Source organism: Felis catus, chromosome D4, assembly GCF_018350175.1.
Source record: "Felis catus isolate Fca126 chromosome D4, F.catus_Fca126_mat1.0, whole genome shotgun sequence".
NCBI lineage: Eukaryota > Metazoa > Chordata > Mammalia > Carnivora > Felidae > Felis > Felis catus.
Genome location: NC_058380.1, coordinates 91043225 through 91058303, shown reverse-complemented (window position 1 = coordinate 91058303; position 15079 = coordinate 91043225). Strand labels below are relative to the sequence as shown.

The window sequence follows — 15079 nt, the reverse complement described above, 5'->3', positions numbered from 1 at the left end:
GAGGAGGGACACATCCAGCTTTGATCCCTCCCTGCAAGGACATATTCCCCACCTTCTGGGAGAAAGTCTCTGAGTTCCTGGATTTTAACTTGGTGCCTGGCACCGAATTCTGGCTTCCTGTGGCAGGAGTGTTTAAGAGGGATTACAGAAGGGGGTCCACTACTTAGACTCTGAAAACCACCAGTGGGGCCACGTGTGGTGCTCCAGGGGAAGGTGGGAGGGCAGTAGGGGAAGGTGGGAGGGCAGTAGGGGGAGCTGAGCCATGCTCATGCCCCCTCTCATCCTGTCCACCTGGGGAGATGAAATCAGCTGTGTTTAGGAACTGCTGGGGGGAACATTCTGGAAACACTGAAGAAGAAGGGACGTCACAGAGCGGGAGGCTGCTGTGCACACTTGAGGTGGGTTGGTGGTCCAGGGCGACAGGGTGGGGCGCTGCCACTGCTCTTAGGAGCCATGCTTGGCATTCAGGGAAATCAGGGACCTCAAGGTTCTGTGGGAATGTTCTGAGAATGTTTTGTGGTGTCTTTTGGAGAATGTGTTACGGAAGTTAGACACGTGTTTTGGGGGTTTTGCCCTTAGCTTCTGAAAGTTGTAAGTAGGGGGCCTGGAGGGGGCCTGCGTCTGCCCCTTCTGCTTCTCCATGGACTCGTGGCGGCAGCGGCTGCTGCACCTGCAGGGACCCCATCAGGAGTGTTTTGTGTGTGCTTCTCCAGCCAGACTCTAACCCTCCCTAAGGCAAGAATTTTTAAAAAACAATTCCAAGAGACGTTGTGTAATTCGTGCCTCCGCATAGTAGAGCAAATATTTAATGATTGACGTTTTTATTGAATTTTCTTGATTTATCTATTTCTGTAGTTTTTTGTAGGTTTTTGTTCATTTGAAATACTTAGTTGAATTGTTAGCAGCAGCAGAATGCACTTTGATACAATTTATAGCATTCCAGTAACAGTCAAAACTTTTGAGATTTCTAATTATGTAAGTGATGCGTGAACACATTCTTATTATTAAGAAACTGTCTCCTAAAATGCAGATAAAGTAGAAGTTTCCTTGGGCTGCTTTCGGAGTGTCATTCTCCCTCCTGGAGGTGACTGGTATCTGCTGGTTTGAATATGTCCTAACTGTGCAGTCACCTGACAGTGAGTTTCTGTCAGGATCCAGATACCATGTCCATCTAGAGAAGTCGTGTTGGCGAATTGCTTAGTCTGCCTGTGGGTGAATCCGGGCTGATGGCTGTTTCTTCTTTAGCAGGCAGTTCCGGCGAAGGGGGAGACGAAGCAGGATTGCTGCATGAAAACAGAGCTGCTGAGGGAAGGTAAGGGCGCAGTTTGCTGCTTCGGGAGAAGTGGCCAGAAGACCCATCACTCTGGTGTCTCCTCACCTGTCCCCGGCTCCCAACTTCTTTGCTTTTACCTGGGTTACTGCGTGGCTTCCCATGTCCCATCCCCAGGTGGACACAAATGCACACACCTAGATCTGCTAGAGAAGGGAGCCTTTACCCAAGAGTGCAAAGCAAACACCTGGTAGATGCTTATCTTCAAGTGCACCCAGGAAGTCGAAAGTGAGAAGGGTCGTGGTGAGGTTTATGGCAGCTTCATTTCTAGCGCTCAAAGCGGAAGTGCCCAGGTGCGCATCACCTGGTCATGGCCTGTGGCGTGCACACGGCGGGCGGTGCTCAGCACCTCAGAAGAAGGGGCAGCTTTGTTCTCACGGCAGCACAGACGATACTCAGTGTGTTTTGCTAAGTGAAGGAAGCCGAACCCACAGGCCATGTACTCTGTGACTCCATTTGTGTGACATTCTGGACAAGGTCAAACTGGAGGCTTGGAACACAGCAGAGTTGCCAGGAGGCGCAGGGAGGCTGAAGAAGGGGCGTTTGCAGAGCAGAAGCCCTGTGAGGAGCCATGGTGGGAGGCACTCTGCTCTGTTGGTTAGGGCTATGGAATGGACTCTGACAAGTGAGTCCTGCTGTGTCACACATGAGCCACGTGAGGGCTGCTGAGAAGTTCACTTTGGAGAGCCGCGTCCTGGCTGGACACTTACGAGGCTGATGGCTCGGGAGCGATGCAGACATGGGATTTCGTTTGGCTGTCAGGGGAGATGGGCGAGCCGCCCTGGACTGCCTGCCACGCGGGCACTGGGGCCGAGCAACGTGTCACGGCATCATCCCAGCAGCCTCGGAAGGTTAGCGCAGGAGGAACCTGCCCACGATCATCACTGTCCCTCCTCACTGAAGCTGGTGGCTGCCGCGGGCGCTCCTGGCGTTCTGGCCGCATGCCAGCTGGTGCTGTGTGGTTCTGTCTCTCCTCTGAGGAGGGGGAGCTGAGGCGGGGCACACTGCTGGGCCAAGGTCACCCAGGCCGCCAGACTGGCAGCTTATCCCCTTCCCCGAGAACGTAGAAATGATGGTGTGCGGAGGCGCCAGCAGTGGCTGGTGAGACTGCTGTCGTGTGCACGGCAGGAGAGATGAGTGGAGAGCAGGGGCCCGTCTTACCGGGCCCCGCAGGTTGGCCCGCAGCGGCCCATCACTGACCTGCGTGTCTCGGTGGGTGTGCCTCTGAGTGCCCCCGATGCAGCCTTGCAGGCCATCCCGGCGGTGGTGGGATGGCCTGCCGAGTACCACCTTGCCGCCGACGCTGGTGGCTGCCCTTCCGTGCCCTTCCTGAGCTGCAGCGTAGCCACCCAGCATGCATTGCTGCAGCCCCTGTCTGCTTCTCAGGCAGTCCAGGAGCTGCTGTGACACCTTTTCACATCCACATAGTCGCCTCACGTGAGCACTGTGCACACAGCCAAGGGCCACCGTGGGTGAGCGTGGAATGCGGGTGCTCCGGCGTCCAGGCCACAGGGCAGGCTGTCTTTCTCTGCATGACGTGCTGCACTGACACACCTTTGTAACAGAGCTGCTTCCGATTCCAGTAGAGTTCTAGGGGCTCCTGGGAGCAAGGTGGGTTGGGAAGCTGAGCAGTGTCTGCTTTGCTTCCTCTGACCATTTCCAAGCCTCACTTCCTCCCCAGTGGGAGCCCTGCTCTCTGGGGGGGCCCCCAGTTCAGATCTGACCCAGTCAGGCACCTGTGTGGTCGAATGAGGGTTGTGGTCCTGCCCTGCATCCTGCCCTCACTTTGGGCCTTGGGGGACCTCATCCAGGTGGGATCTCTTAAGACCTGCCTGAGGGTTTCTTCATGGTACTGTGCTCCCCTCCACTCCTTGAAGTGTCCGCTTTCATGGGCACCCACGGTCTCCAACTCTTCTTTTTCCCTTCCCGGCTCCCCTCCTGGGACCTTTTCTGATAGAAGTTGTGGATAAATAATGCTAGGTGCCATTTTCCTCTCTCACACACTGTCCCTGAGCCAAGGTCTTGACTTCCTTTTGAGGAATTGTTAGACTGATTTCCACAGCAGGGATACATTTTACACTCAACACCAGCAGTGTGGGAGGGGTCCAGTTCCTCTACTTCCTGTCAGCTCTTGTTACTGGCTGTGATTTTGATTATAGCCATCTGAGTGGGTGGGTACATACTGGTGTCTGATTGTGGTTTTGATATGTATTTTCCCGATGATTAGTGATGCTGAGCATCTTTTCATGTGCTTATTCGCCCTTTGTATGTTTTCAGAGGAGTATCAATTTAGATCCTTTGCCCGCTTTTTAAATTGGTTATTGATTTTTATTGTTGAATTGTCAGAGTTCCTTATATATCATAGATACTAGTTTCTTAGCAGATATAGTTTGCAAATATTTTCTCCCATTCTGTGGCTTGTCTTTTCAGTTTTTTGATGGTGTCTCTTTGAAGCACAGAAGTTTTTCATTTTGATGAAATCCAGTTTATCTGTTTTTTCTTGGGCTCCTTTTGCATTTGGTGTAACATTTAAGAAACCATTGCTTGATAGAAGGTCACAAAGATTTATGCCTGTGTTTTCTTCTTAGAGCTTTATAATTTTATCTCTTATAGCTAGGTCTTTGATCCATTTTGAGTTAATTTTTGTACATGGAGTGACATAGGGGTGCGGCTTCATTCCTTTGTGAATGGATACCCACTTGTCCCAGTACCATCTGTTGAAAGGACTGTTCTTTCCCTGTTGAATTGTCCTTGCCCTCTTGTTGAAAATCAGTTGTCCGTGTGGACGGATGGCTGTGGTGGCGGTGCCTCTTACTGTCCTTAAATGCTGTTCAGTGCTGGAATAGCTGTTGGAATGCCTGTACCGTCTGCTTCCACCATTGCCGTCATGTCTGGGTGTTTGTGGTTTTGGTTTTAAAGATTTTATTTTTAAGTAATCTCTACACCCAATGTGGGGCTTAAACCCACAAGTCCAAGGGTCCAGAGTCACAGACTCCACTGACTGAGGCAGCCAGGCACCGCTGTCTGGGTGTTTCATTGCCTGACTTTTCTCTCCATTGTGGATTCTCTTTTTCTTCACAGGTCTTGTGATTTTGATTAGATGTTTTGAATAATATTGTTGTGGCTTGAACACGATGTTATGTTTGGTTGTCTCCCCTACCTCCCTGTTCCCTAATAGATTGTTGGGCTTTTCCAGGGCACTTGATTGATTAATTCACAGACAAATTTGGCCTCTTACTGGTTTGTTTGTAAGCATTTTTAGCACTGAAATAGAGTAACCTTCAGTTAATAGTTGGTTTGTTGCTGTTGTGTGAGAGACGTTTCTCAGGTAGCAGGTGTAGCTCAGTCCTACTAGTAAGGTGTTAGCTGTTCGGGATCTCTGCTGAATGCCCATCACTGAGAATTCCTTTTCTTCACCGGGTCAGAGCTCGGCTCCTTGACTCACATGTAAGACTCGATATTGAGTCTTCTGTTTCATGGACAAGCCGTTTTATATCTCCATTTATTTTACTTTTCTTAAAATTTTCTTAGCCACACGTTACTGTTTTCGGTGTACAGGTGTTGCCATGATTCTTCTGTATTTGCTTATGCTGTTGTAAATGGTGTGTCTAAAATTTTACTTTCCGGTTTTCCACTGCACTTTATCTTTTTGTGACTGAACTTTGAGGTAATTGAGGTCCACATGCATTTATAAGAACTAATACAGAGAGAGCCCATGTATCCTTTTCCCAGTTTCCCCCAGTAGTGACATCTTGCATAACTGTAATGACAGCACAACCAGGATATTGACGTCGATAAAATCTGCGTATTGGGTTCCTCGGGTTCCCTGGCTTTACTCGCATACGTGTGCATTTATCCCTGGTCCGTCATCACAGTGTAGGTTTGTGTGCCCTCCCACTGCCAGATGCAGAGCACTTCATGGTGCAGGGGCTCCTCCCCCATGGCCCCCTGCATTTACGCCCTGGCTGTGAGTCTGGGCCTTAGTGCCATGGTTTTGTCCTTTCACAAGTGTTCTGTTGATGGGGTCGTACTGAGTGCTGCCTTCTGGCATTGACTTTTTTCGCTCAGCATCATTTCCTGGGAGATTTGTCCAGGTTACTTCACATGTCAGCAGTTTGTTCCTTTCTTTTCTGAAGTAGGAGTCTGTGGTGTGGATGCACTACATCTGTCTAACCTTTCACTCTCTGAAGGACATCGGGGCTGTTTCCAGTTCTCATCGGCTGCAGTAAAGCCACTGTGAACATGTGTGTTCATCTTGGTTTGGGCGCAGCTTTCCATTTTTCTGGGGTAAATGCCCATGACCACATTTGCTGTCACGTGCTAAGTGCGTGTTTAGTCCTGGAAGAAGCTGCCAAAACTTTCCAGAACCACTGCAGCAATAGTGCGGTGCACGGCGGTGATGTCCTGTCCTTGTCTGTGTTGGTAATTATTCCCATCCGTGGCTGTCAAGCGCCGTCTCCTTGTTGTTTGGAGTTGCTGCTGTTTAGTTTTGAGAAATTTTACTCTTGATGAAGTCTAGTTTATTGCTTTTCCTTTTAGGGATTGTGCTTTGGTGTCAAGGATAAGATGTCTTGCCTACCCCTAGATCCTGAAGATTTTTTCAGTTTTTTTTTTTTTCTTAAAAGTTTCATAGTTTCACACTTACATTTCTTTTCCATTTTGAATTAATTTTTATATAAGGTATACCGTTTAGATTAGGTTTCATTTCTATAATCAGTCTCTCTAAACTCTGCCTTTGGTTCTGGCAGCTTACTTGTTGGTTACTTTGGATTTTCTACATGGGATCATGTCAGTTAGGAATGAATGTTGCTGCTCCTTTCTGACCCCAACACCCTTTGTTACTTTTTCTTGCTTGGTGGCTCTGGCCAGAACCTTCAGAAAGATGGATACTGGTAGCAATGGCAGATAGCTACCGTTCCGACCTCTGAGAGGAACACTGCCCTTCCCTTCTTTACCGGACTCTCAGGACAAGCCAACACCATGCCTGTGGGCTTTCCCACACCAGGCAGGTCTCCAGCTCTCTGTGACAACAGCTGGGTGTCCCACAAGCAACTCAGTTCCAATACTGTCTCCCTGGACTCAGGGCTGATCCCACAGGTCAGGGGCTCGGTCCCACAAAGCGGCCGCCGCTTCAGATGCCAGTCCTAAGCAGAGGGTCCCCAGGGCACACACAACTTTGACTGATGGGCTGTGAATTGGAGATTCCCACGACGCTCTCCTCGAGTTTGGTAATTTGCTGGAACACTTACAGAACTCAGGAACAGCCCAGTAGGAGTGATGCATAGGACAGGGTACTGGGGAAGGGCTGCAGAGCTTCGGTACCCTCTCTGGGTGTACCGTCCTCCCCATGTGGGTGTGTTCACCCACCTGGGAGCTCTCTGAACCCTGTGGTTTGGGGATTTCTGTGGCAGTGTCATCATGTAAGCATGATGCATTATTAACTCAGTCTGCAGCCCCTCTCCCCTCTCTGGAGGATGGAGTCCAAGCTTCTTACTGTGACTTTGTGTTTCTGGTGACCAGCCCCATCCAAGAGCGCATCCAGAGTGCCTTCCTGAGCTGTGTCAGGAGCCAGGGGCAGAGACCAGATACCTATATCTTGTTACATCGTTCTGTGTAATCACATTTATCTTTTCTTGTTACTGTTACAACTTATGCTTTTGATGAATAACAAAGCTTTTCCCTGTTTCTAGGTCACAGATCTGTTCTCTACGTTTTCCCTTGTCAGCCTTGAGGTTTTCGGACCTCCTAGGACAAGTGTTTCTCAAACTCAGATTTGTGGATGAGCCACTGGAGGTCTCGGTGAGGCCCAGATGTGTGGAGCCCACCTTCAGAAATTCAGAACCAGCAGGTCTAAGCTGTGACCTGGGAAATCTACCTTCTTTCCAGCTCGCCCCCTTGGGCTGCTGTCCACGACCCTGCTGTGACCAGCAGGCACCCCAGCTCTTCTTGTGGTGGGGTAGTGGAGAGGCCTGTGGTACCCTTCTCCAGGGGAGGGAACCTGTCTCCCTGTGCCTTTGCTGTTCTTTTTCATAATTTACTTTGGTGTTGGGGAAGATTGTTCTTTCCTCTATATCGTAGAATAAGGTGGTGGAGAGGCACCTGGGCGGCTCAGTCGGTTGAGTGTCCGACTCTTGATCTCACAGTTTGTGGGTGTGAGCCCCACACCCGGCTGCATGCTGTCAGCACGGTGCCTGGTTGGGATTCTCTCTCTCCCTATCTCTCTCAAAAATAAGGAAATAAACTTTAAATGAAAACCCTTAATTTATAGTTGTGTAATCATTTAGGAAGTATTTACCGTGCTCATACTGTGTCCCAGGCCCTGTTTCTGTCTCCGGGCATGTCGTGGATAGACAGACAGAACTCTCCTTGCAGACCTGACACTCTAGGGCAGAGGGACAGACAGTATCATAATGATGGGGTCTCCCATGAGAGTTACTGGAGTAAAGGGACTGGGATGGGTAGAGTCTTGAACTTGACCGAAGCTCGCTCTGCATCCATGGTGTAGTCATGGGCTTTCTGCTTTGGTCTGCCACGAGGTTACATATCTTTGTAGATCTTCTGATATTAAAGGGCATTTATATATAACTGGTCCCAGACAAGGTCTGTCAGAACTGTCCTGGGAGACCGAGCTCTTATAGAGAATAGGCTTGTAGTCCAGGGGTTTGTAATGGGCTTTCTGACTGATATACTGAAAATAGGGCCCTTTTTCTGGTTTATTACCCACTTTCTTTAAGTTTGTTCTTGTGAAGCTACTTCTGAAACCTTTCTGTCTTTAAACAGTTTTATTTTACAGTGGTGTGTTTGTTCCTGGTGGATATGCAAATCCGTGTAATATTTTGGAATCTTGAGGAGTGTTTATCTTGTGCTTCTGGTTTTACACTGTGTCCCCCAAGGCAGGACTGCAGGCCCTTAGTGTACCTCCCACACAGGATGGACAGATAGCCAGCATGCCTGAGCTCAGGGCAGGTTCTCCTGTTCAGGGTTTGGCCTTCTCTGGACTTTAACCAACTAACTTCCAAAATTAATGTCTAAGACATTTTATTTTATTTTCTTAGATTTAAAAGATTTTTTAATTTTTATTTTTAAATTAATTTTTTAAAGTATTTATTTTTGAGAGAGAGAGAGAGAGAGAGAGAGAGAGAGAGAGAGAGAGAGAGAATGTGCGCATGAGCTGGGGAGGGGCAAAGAGAGAGGGAGACACAGAATCTGAAGCAGGCTCCAGGCTCCAGGCTCCAAACTGTCCGTGCAGAGCCTGTTGCAGGGCTCAAACTCAGGAGCCGTGAGATCATGGCCTGAGCCGAAGTTGGATGCTTAAGTGACTGAGGCACCCAGGCACCCCTTTTTAAATTTATTGTTAAGTAATATCTTTAACCCAACATGGAGCTTAACTCACAACCCTGAGATCAAGAGTAGCTTGCTCTTCTGACTAAGCCAGCCAGGCGCCCCTAACACATCATTTTACATTTACTCTGACCTTAAATCTTTGTGTACATGACATGAAATGATTTTCCCTTGGATAGCTTTATGTAGACTACCCAGAGAAATGGTAACTGTTGTGTGGGTCGTGTCATGGCAGGGCAGGTCCACAACCTCTGACACCGTCTCCTCTGTTCACAGAGATATCTATGGCAGCCGATGGAGGCTCATCGGAGAAGCAGGGAGGAGAGGGCCCCCTGGCCTCAGACGGCGAAGCTAATGGGTCCTGTGGAAAGAGCGAGGCTAGCAGCCACGTGACTGCAGCCCAGCACACTCAGGAGAACACAGCGGTCAGCCCACAGGACGGTACCAACAAACTAGCTCGAATAGCTGAAAATGGGGTTTCAGACAGAGACAGTGAAACGGGGAAGCAAAACCACGTCAACACAGATGACTTCACACAGACTTCTGTCATCGGGAGCAATGGGTACTTCTTGAATAAACCACCCCTGCAGGAACAGCCCATGCGGATTACCAGCACTTTGGCTTCCTCGCTTCCTGGTCATGCTGCAAAAACCCTTCCCGGAGGTTCCGGCAAAGGGAGGACTCCTAGTGCTTTTTCTCAGACGCCAGCCACAGCACCGGCCAAGCTTGCGGAAGCGAGTAAAGACACGGAGGACAAGAAGCCCTCGGGCCCTGGTGCCGACGTCAAGGTTCACAGGGCACGGAAGACCATGCCAAAATCCATCCTGGGCCTGGTAATGCGATCCTCGTCGGGACGGGGCTATTCTCGTGTCTGTTGTGCTGTTTCCTTCCTGTTTGTATTCGCTTTTGTCACGGTGACGGCAGACGGACTCTGTTCGTGAAGGAGAAAGGCCAGTAAATGGCAGTGGTTGCCCCACAGGTGGTTGTCTGTGGGCCTGGGAAGATGAGGAAAGGCTGCTGACAGTTCAGGTGTGAACCACCGGCAGATGACCCCTCCCAGCCCGCCTTCGGGGCTTTGTGCTGCTTTTGGGTGTCTGTTGCCCGCTAAGACCAGATGCATCAGATGCTTGTGTGGAGACCTCCTCCTCTGCTTTGGGCCTGGGGCTTGCATTCCAGCACAGGAAGGCTGAGCACTGACTCTGGAGAGAAGTAGTCAGGAACTTGGTTAGCTTCTTGGTGTGACAGAGGGTAGGGACGAGGGACATCCTGATGACACGCCCTGTTTTCATGGTAGGCCCCTGGGAGCAGGGAACAAGCAGCGAGATCCCAGTGTCATGCTGGGTGAGGTGGCTTTTGCCACCAGTGAGTATTCGGTGCCCGTGCCTGCTGCGTTTTCTCAGAATGTCCATAGTCATGTTTTGCCTTCCCATTTCTGTGTTGATCTGGCTGGGGATGAGCTCTAGGTCTAGTTCCCTTGGGATTTCTTGCACCTGGCGTTGCTGGTGAGTCTGACTGTTCGTCATTAGTGGGTCATGTGTGATTTCCTCTCTGTAACCTTTCGGAGTTGCATGAGTAGGCCTGTCCCCTTGGGCCTTGTCGGTGTGAGATGTGTGTCTTTCCTCAGTTCTAGAAAAATGCTTTGCACAGCTTTTCTTTCTGTGGAGCTCTTGACATGGACATGGGGTCTTCTGTCTCCTCAGATGGCTCCTTATGTGTTTTCCAGCTTTGATTTCTTCTTTAGCACTTTACTTTCTTGCTGTTCCTTCTATATCATGATGATTTTACTTTTGACAGTTTTTTGCATACCTAATATCTCCAGTTAGTTTATTTAGTTGTATTTTGTCTTATCCTTCAAAGGCCATTAGATTCTTTTATAGTCTGTTGTTTTAAAAATTTTTTTTAATGTTTATTTTATTTTTGAGTGAGAGAGAGAGAGAGACAGAACGCAAGCAGGGGAGGGGCAGAGAGAGGGGGAGACACAGAATCTGAATCAGGCTCCAGGCTCTGAGTGGTCAGCACAGAGCCTGATGTGGGTCTCGGACCCACGAACCGTGAGATCATGACCTGAGCTGAAGTTGGATGTTTAACCGACTGAGCCACCCAGGCGCCCCTTCTAATCTGTTGTAAGACCTATTTCCTCAAGTGGGAGTCCTGTTTGGGCTCAGTGCCTCCTGTTTGTGTTGATTTTTCTCCCCAGGTGTGTGCTCATCTCTATTTCCATGGTTTTATATTGCCTGACTGTGAGCTTTGTTGCATTTCCTGTAGCCTGCCTGCAGTGATTGTCGGGAGCCATGGGCACTCCGTGGGGCTGGACTGCTGACTGCCCCATGCTGCTGGGCCTCCATAGCTGCCGCATGATTCCTGCTCTAGGATTGCCGGGGCTGGGCATCCCCTGACTCCTGTGTCTCAGAGTGTGGGCCTCACCCCTCCCAGACTTGCTGGCCCTGACTTGATTTCCATGTTTTGCAATATTCTTGTATATGTCCCAAAACTTAAAAAAAACAAACAAACAACTTTTTTTAATAATTAGGAATTCACAGGAAGCTGCAAAAGTAGTACAGAGAGACCCCCATATATCCTTCACCCGGTCTCTCCGGCTGCATTTTATGCAGCTAGAGCACAATGTCGATTTCTGTGAACACCCAGCACCAAACAGCTCCCCAGGGTCCCCCTTTATCCCTAACCACCCTGTCCCCAGCCCCTGTTCTCTGTCTCCACAGTCACGTCACGTCAGGTGTTCTGTAAGAAGGTGGGGACTTTGAGAGCGGCTCAGCTCCAATGAGACCGGCCACGTTGTGTCAGTGGCTCCTTCCTTTTCATGCTGCAGGGTTTTCTGTGGTGTGGATGTCCCAGAACTTAACCACTCACAGATTGAATGGCTTTTGGGGGTTTCCATTTGGGGGCTGTTACAATAAAGTTGCTCTGGATATTTATGTACAGAATTTTTTTGGACAGAAATTTTCATTTCTCTGGATTAAATATCCAGGAGTACAATTGTGGGGTCATATGTTAGTTCGATATTTAGCTTTATAAGTTAACTGCCAAACCAGATTCCAGACAGGCTACGACATTTTACATTCCCGGAAGCAAGGTATATGAGCAGTCAAATTTCTCACGTCGTTGCTGGCGTTTGGCATTGCCGCTAGTTTTTATTGTAGCTGTGGTACCTCATCATGGTTTTAGTTTGAACTCCCCTCATGGCTGATGATGTTGGACATCTTTTCCTGTGCTTATTTGACATCTATGTGTCCTTTTTGGTGAAATGTCTCTCATACCTCTTGCCCATCTTACAACTAATTGTTTAGTGAGCTTTCAGAGTTCTGGGTGTGGGCCCTTTGCCATGGATCGGTTTACAGACTTTTCGCTCTGTCTGCGGCTCGTCCTCACCCTCTTATTAGGGTTTTCCCCGGAGCAGAAGTTTTTCCTTCTGACCAAATCCACATCATCAGTGTTTCTTTTACAGCCTGTGCTTCTGGCATCGTGTCTTTGAACTCTCCACCTAGCCCTGGGTAACAAGATTTTCTGTAGTTTTTGAGAAAGTTTTTTATTTTTATGTGAACTTTAGATATATGGTCCATTTTTAGTGTTTGTATTAGATACCAGGTTCAGGGTGATGTTTGTTATTTTTGCCTGCCATTTTTTGGCTTACCATTATCCGTTTTTAAATGCATGTCTGAAATTTTATATTATTTGTTTATCTCCTTGAAATTATACTTTTATTCTGTTCCTACTTCCAGGATTTTATTCCAGTATGTATATTTTTATTCTTGAGGTTCTTTTATTGTCACTCGAACATATTCCTCTAAGGAAAAAAAAGGCAAATGAAATTTAACTTGAAGAAATTTCTTGACTGTGCAGGCTTATCCAAATGTTAGTTGTGCACTGAATTAGTATAATTGTTAGTGGTGTGCAGTTGATTGTCACACGTATCATTTTGGTCAGTTGTAAGGACAGAGGACCAAAGACTTTTGAGACTTCAGAAATGGATTTCCTGAAGACCACCCCTGCCTGCTGCACACCTGGAAGCTTCCTCTGTCTCTGAGCTCCGACGGGAGGAAGGAGGACACAGTGACGTAGCAACAAGATGAGCTGTGCCGGTGGGGTCACCGAAGTCCCCTCTGATATGGAGCCTCCTGGCTCCAGACCTGGCTTCTCCTGCCCCTGGGGTTCCCTGCCCCGCAAACCCAGTTCAGTCTTATTTGGTTTTCTTAGGAGACCGTGTTTTATTGAAAATTGCTTTAAAATCAATCATTCCAGTGATGAGTGTTGCAGGCTTGTGATAATAAACCCATTTTCTTTGTAAGAGTTAAAACTGAAGGCGTGTTCTCACCACACGGCCTATGTCCCTTGGCAGCGCAGGCTCTCTCTTATGCAGTGTTGGTACCGTCAGAAAACGCCAGCACGGGGTTAGACTTGTTCGCTGTTGCGCAGAGAAAGTGGAACCTTTTTCCCTTGCATTGAAGCGCTCGTTACTGTGTCCTGTGTTGCAGACCAGGACACTAGTCTAGTTGAATTGTGCTTCAGCATGGTGGTCCCCTAGCCTTCTTTTGTGTTACTGTCTCCACATTCTCCCTGTCCACTTTCACACAGCCACTGGTATTCTCTAGGTTCTGGAAAAAAGATGTGGCCTTGCTCTTGGAGCCCTCAGCCTGGTTAGAGAGGCAGTTCTGAGTGACAGAGTCGTGCAGGTCCTTGTTAGTTGCCCCTGGAATTAAGTGTCTGGAAGGAGAGAGCTCACACTGAGCCTGCATGGGCCTGGCTGGTGGCTCAGGGAGTGGCCTCCAGGCAGAACTGGAGAGGCGATGTGCAGAGTGCTGGGGGCAGGGAGGGCCAGCAAGAGCCAAACCCTGTTGCGTCTGTGGCGATGCGGGTAACCTTCTTCACAGCCCATGACTGCCCTTCTGCGAGGGGGAGGCCTAAGCTGCCTGGGTGCTCAAGGCTCTGTCATAGCAGTGGGCACCCCTCCGTGAAGTCAGACATTATCTTGCCTGCATGGGAAGCAGATCGTGTCTCTTTTATCTTTTTTGCTTTTGTCTGATAGTAGAGCCCTGGTAGTCTAGAATCTTCACCTAAGTTCAGCAGCTCTTGATTTTTTTTTTTTTTTTCAGATTTTCAGAAATAATATCTTAAAGATTTTGGGCCCAAGTGAGAATTAGCCTCATATGACTGTTTACTCCTCAGGTTTAATTTTTGCTTCCTGTTTATGTATACTGTAAAATCATCTTTTGCATTTGCCTATATTAGCTGGTGGAGGCGGAGAGTTACTGTGGCTGCACATTCTGCGTGGTAGTTTGTAGGAGACAGAAAGGAACATTCTCTGACTCTTGTGTTCCAGCAGTGACTTCAGAGACAGATCTGGTATGTTTGAGAGAGACTGAAGAATTTTACAGAGCTGACAAGTTACATGTGGGTAGTAACTGTGTGCCGAGGGCAGGTTAATTGTGGAGGTGGTGGGGAAGAGGGTAGGGCTGGGAGAGGAAGGAAGGGCGCTCCAGGGCTGAGCCACATTCCCAGCCAAGCTGCAAGCACACAGGGTCGCTGAGCCATGTAAGTCCCCTTGGGCTGTCAGCCACTGGCCATGCTCCCAAGCAGGCTCACTTTTTTTAATTTTAATTTTTATTTATTTATTAAAAAAAATTTTTTTTTAACGTTTATTTATTTTTGAGAGACAGAGTATGAGTAGGGGAGGGGCAGAGAGAAAGGAAGGCACAGAATGAATCCGAAGCAGACTCCAGGCTCCGAGCCGTCAACAGAGTTCTACGCGGGGCCTGAACTCATGAACCGAGAGATCACGACCTAGGCTGAAGTCGGACGCCCAACCGACTGAGCCACCCAGGCGCCCCAAGCAGGTTCACTTTTAAGGGCAGGGGCATCAAGCGCATTCACGTTGTCGTGCAGCCGTCCCTCCGTCTGTCCCCAGAACGTGTTCATCTTCCCAGACTGGACTCTGTCCTGTTACCCATGGACCCTCCCCTCCCCCAGCCCCACCCCATCGCCCCCTCCATGTCTGTGGCTCTGACTCCTCCAGGACCTCTTGTGAGTGTCCACTCCTACAGGATGTGTCCCCCTGTGACGGGCTCATCTCACTCAGCATGGTGTCCTCACTCAGCACGGTGTCCTCCAGGTTCATCCACGTTGTAGCAGGTGTTGGGATTTCCCTCCTTTTTAAGGCTGATATTCTGTGGTGTGGCCGGAGCGCATTTTGTTTATCCTTTCACCTGTCAGCGGACCCTTGGGTTGCTTCTGCCCCATGGCTGTTGTGAATGACACTGCCATGAACAATTGTGTACAAATAGCTCTTTGAGATTCTGTTTTCTGTTTTCAGTTCTTTTAGGTATATATCCAGAGTGGGATTGCTGGATCACATGGTAATTCTATGTTTAGCTTTTTGAGAAACTGCCCAACTGT

General features: G+C 48.8%; 1 protein-coding gene across 9 annotated transcripts in view; it reads left to right on the top strand.

The window, feature by feature from the left end:
- Positions 1-15079, top strand: part of EHMT1 (euchromatic histone lysine methyltransferase 1) — a 153387-nt gene that overhangs the window by 66174 nt on the left and 72134 nt on the right. For 7 of the 9 annotated variants that reach the window (XM_023243147.2, XM_045043136.1, XM_023243152.2 and 4 more), the window contains 2 exons: positions 1246-1312; positions 8948-9504. In XM_023243147.2, the coding sequence (XP_023098915.2) occupies positions 1246-1312; positions 8948-9504 (624 nt within the window). Of the gene's footprint in view, positions 1-1245; positions 1313-8947; positions 9505-15079 lie in introns of those variants that run through there. The other 2 variants (XM_023243148.2, XM_023243150.2) reach the window with 2 other exon arrangements.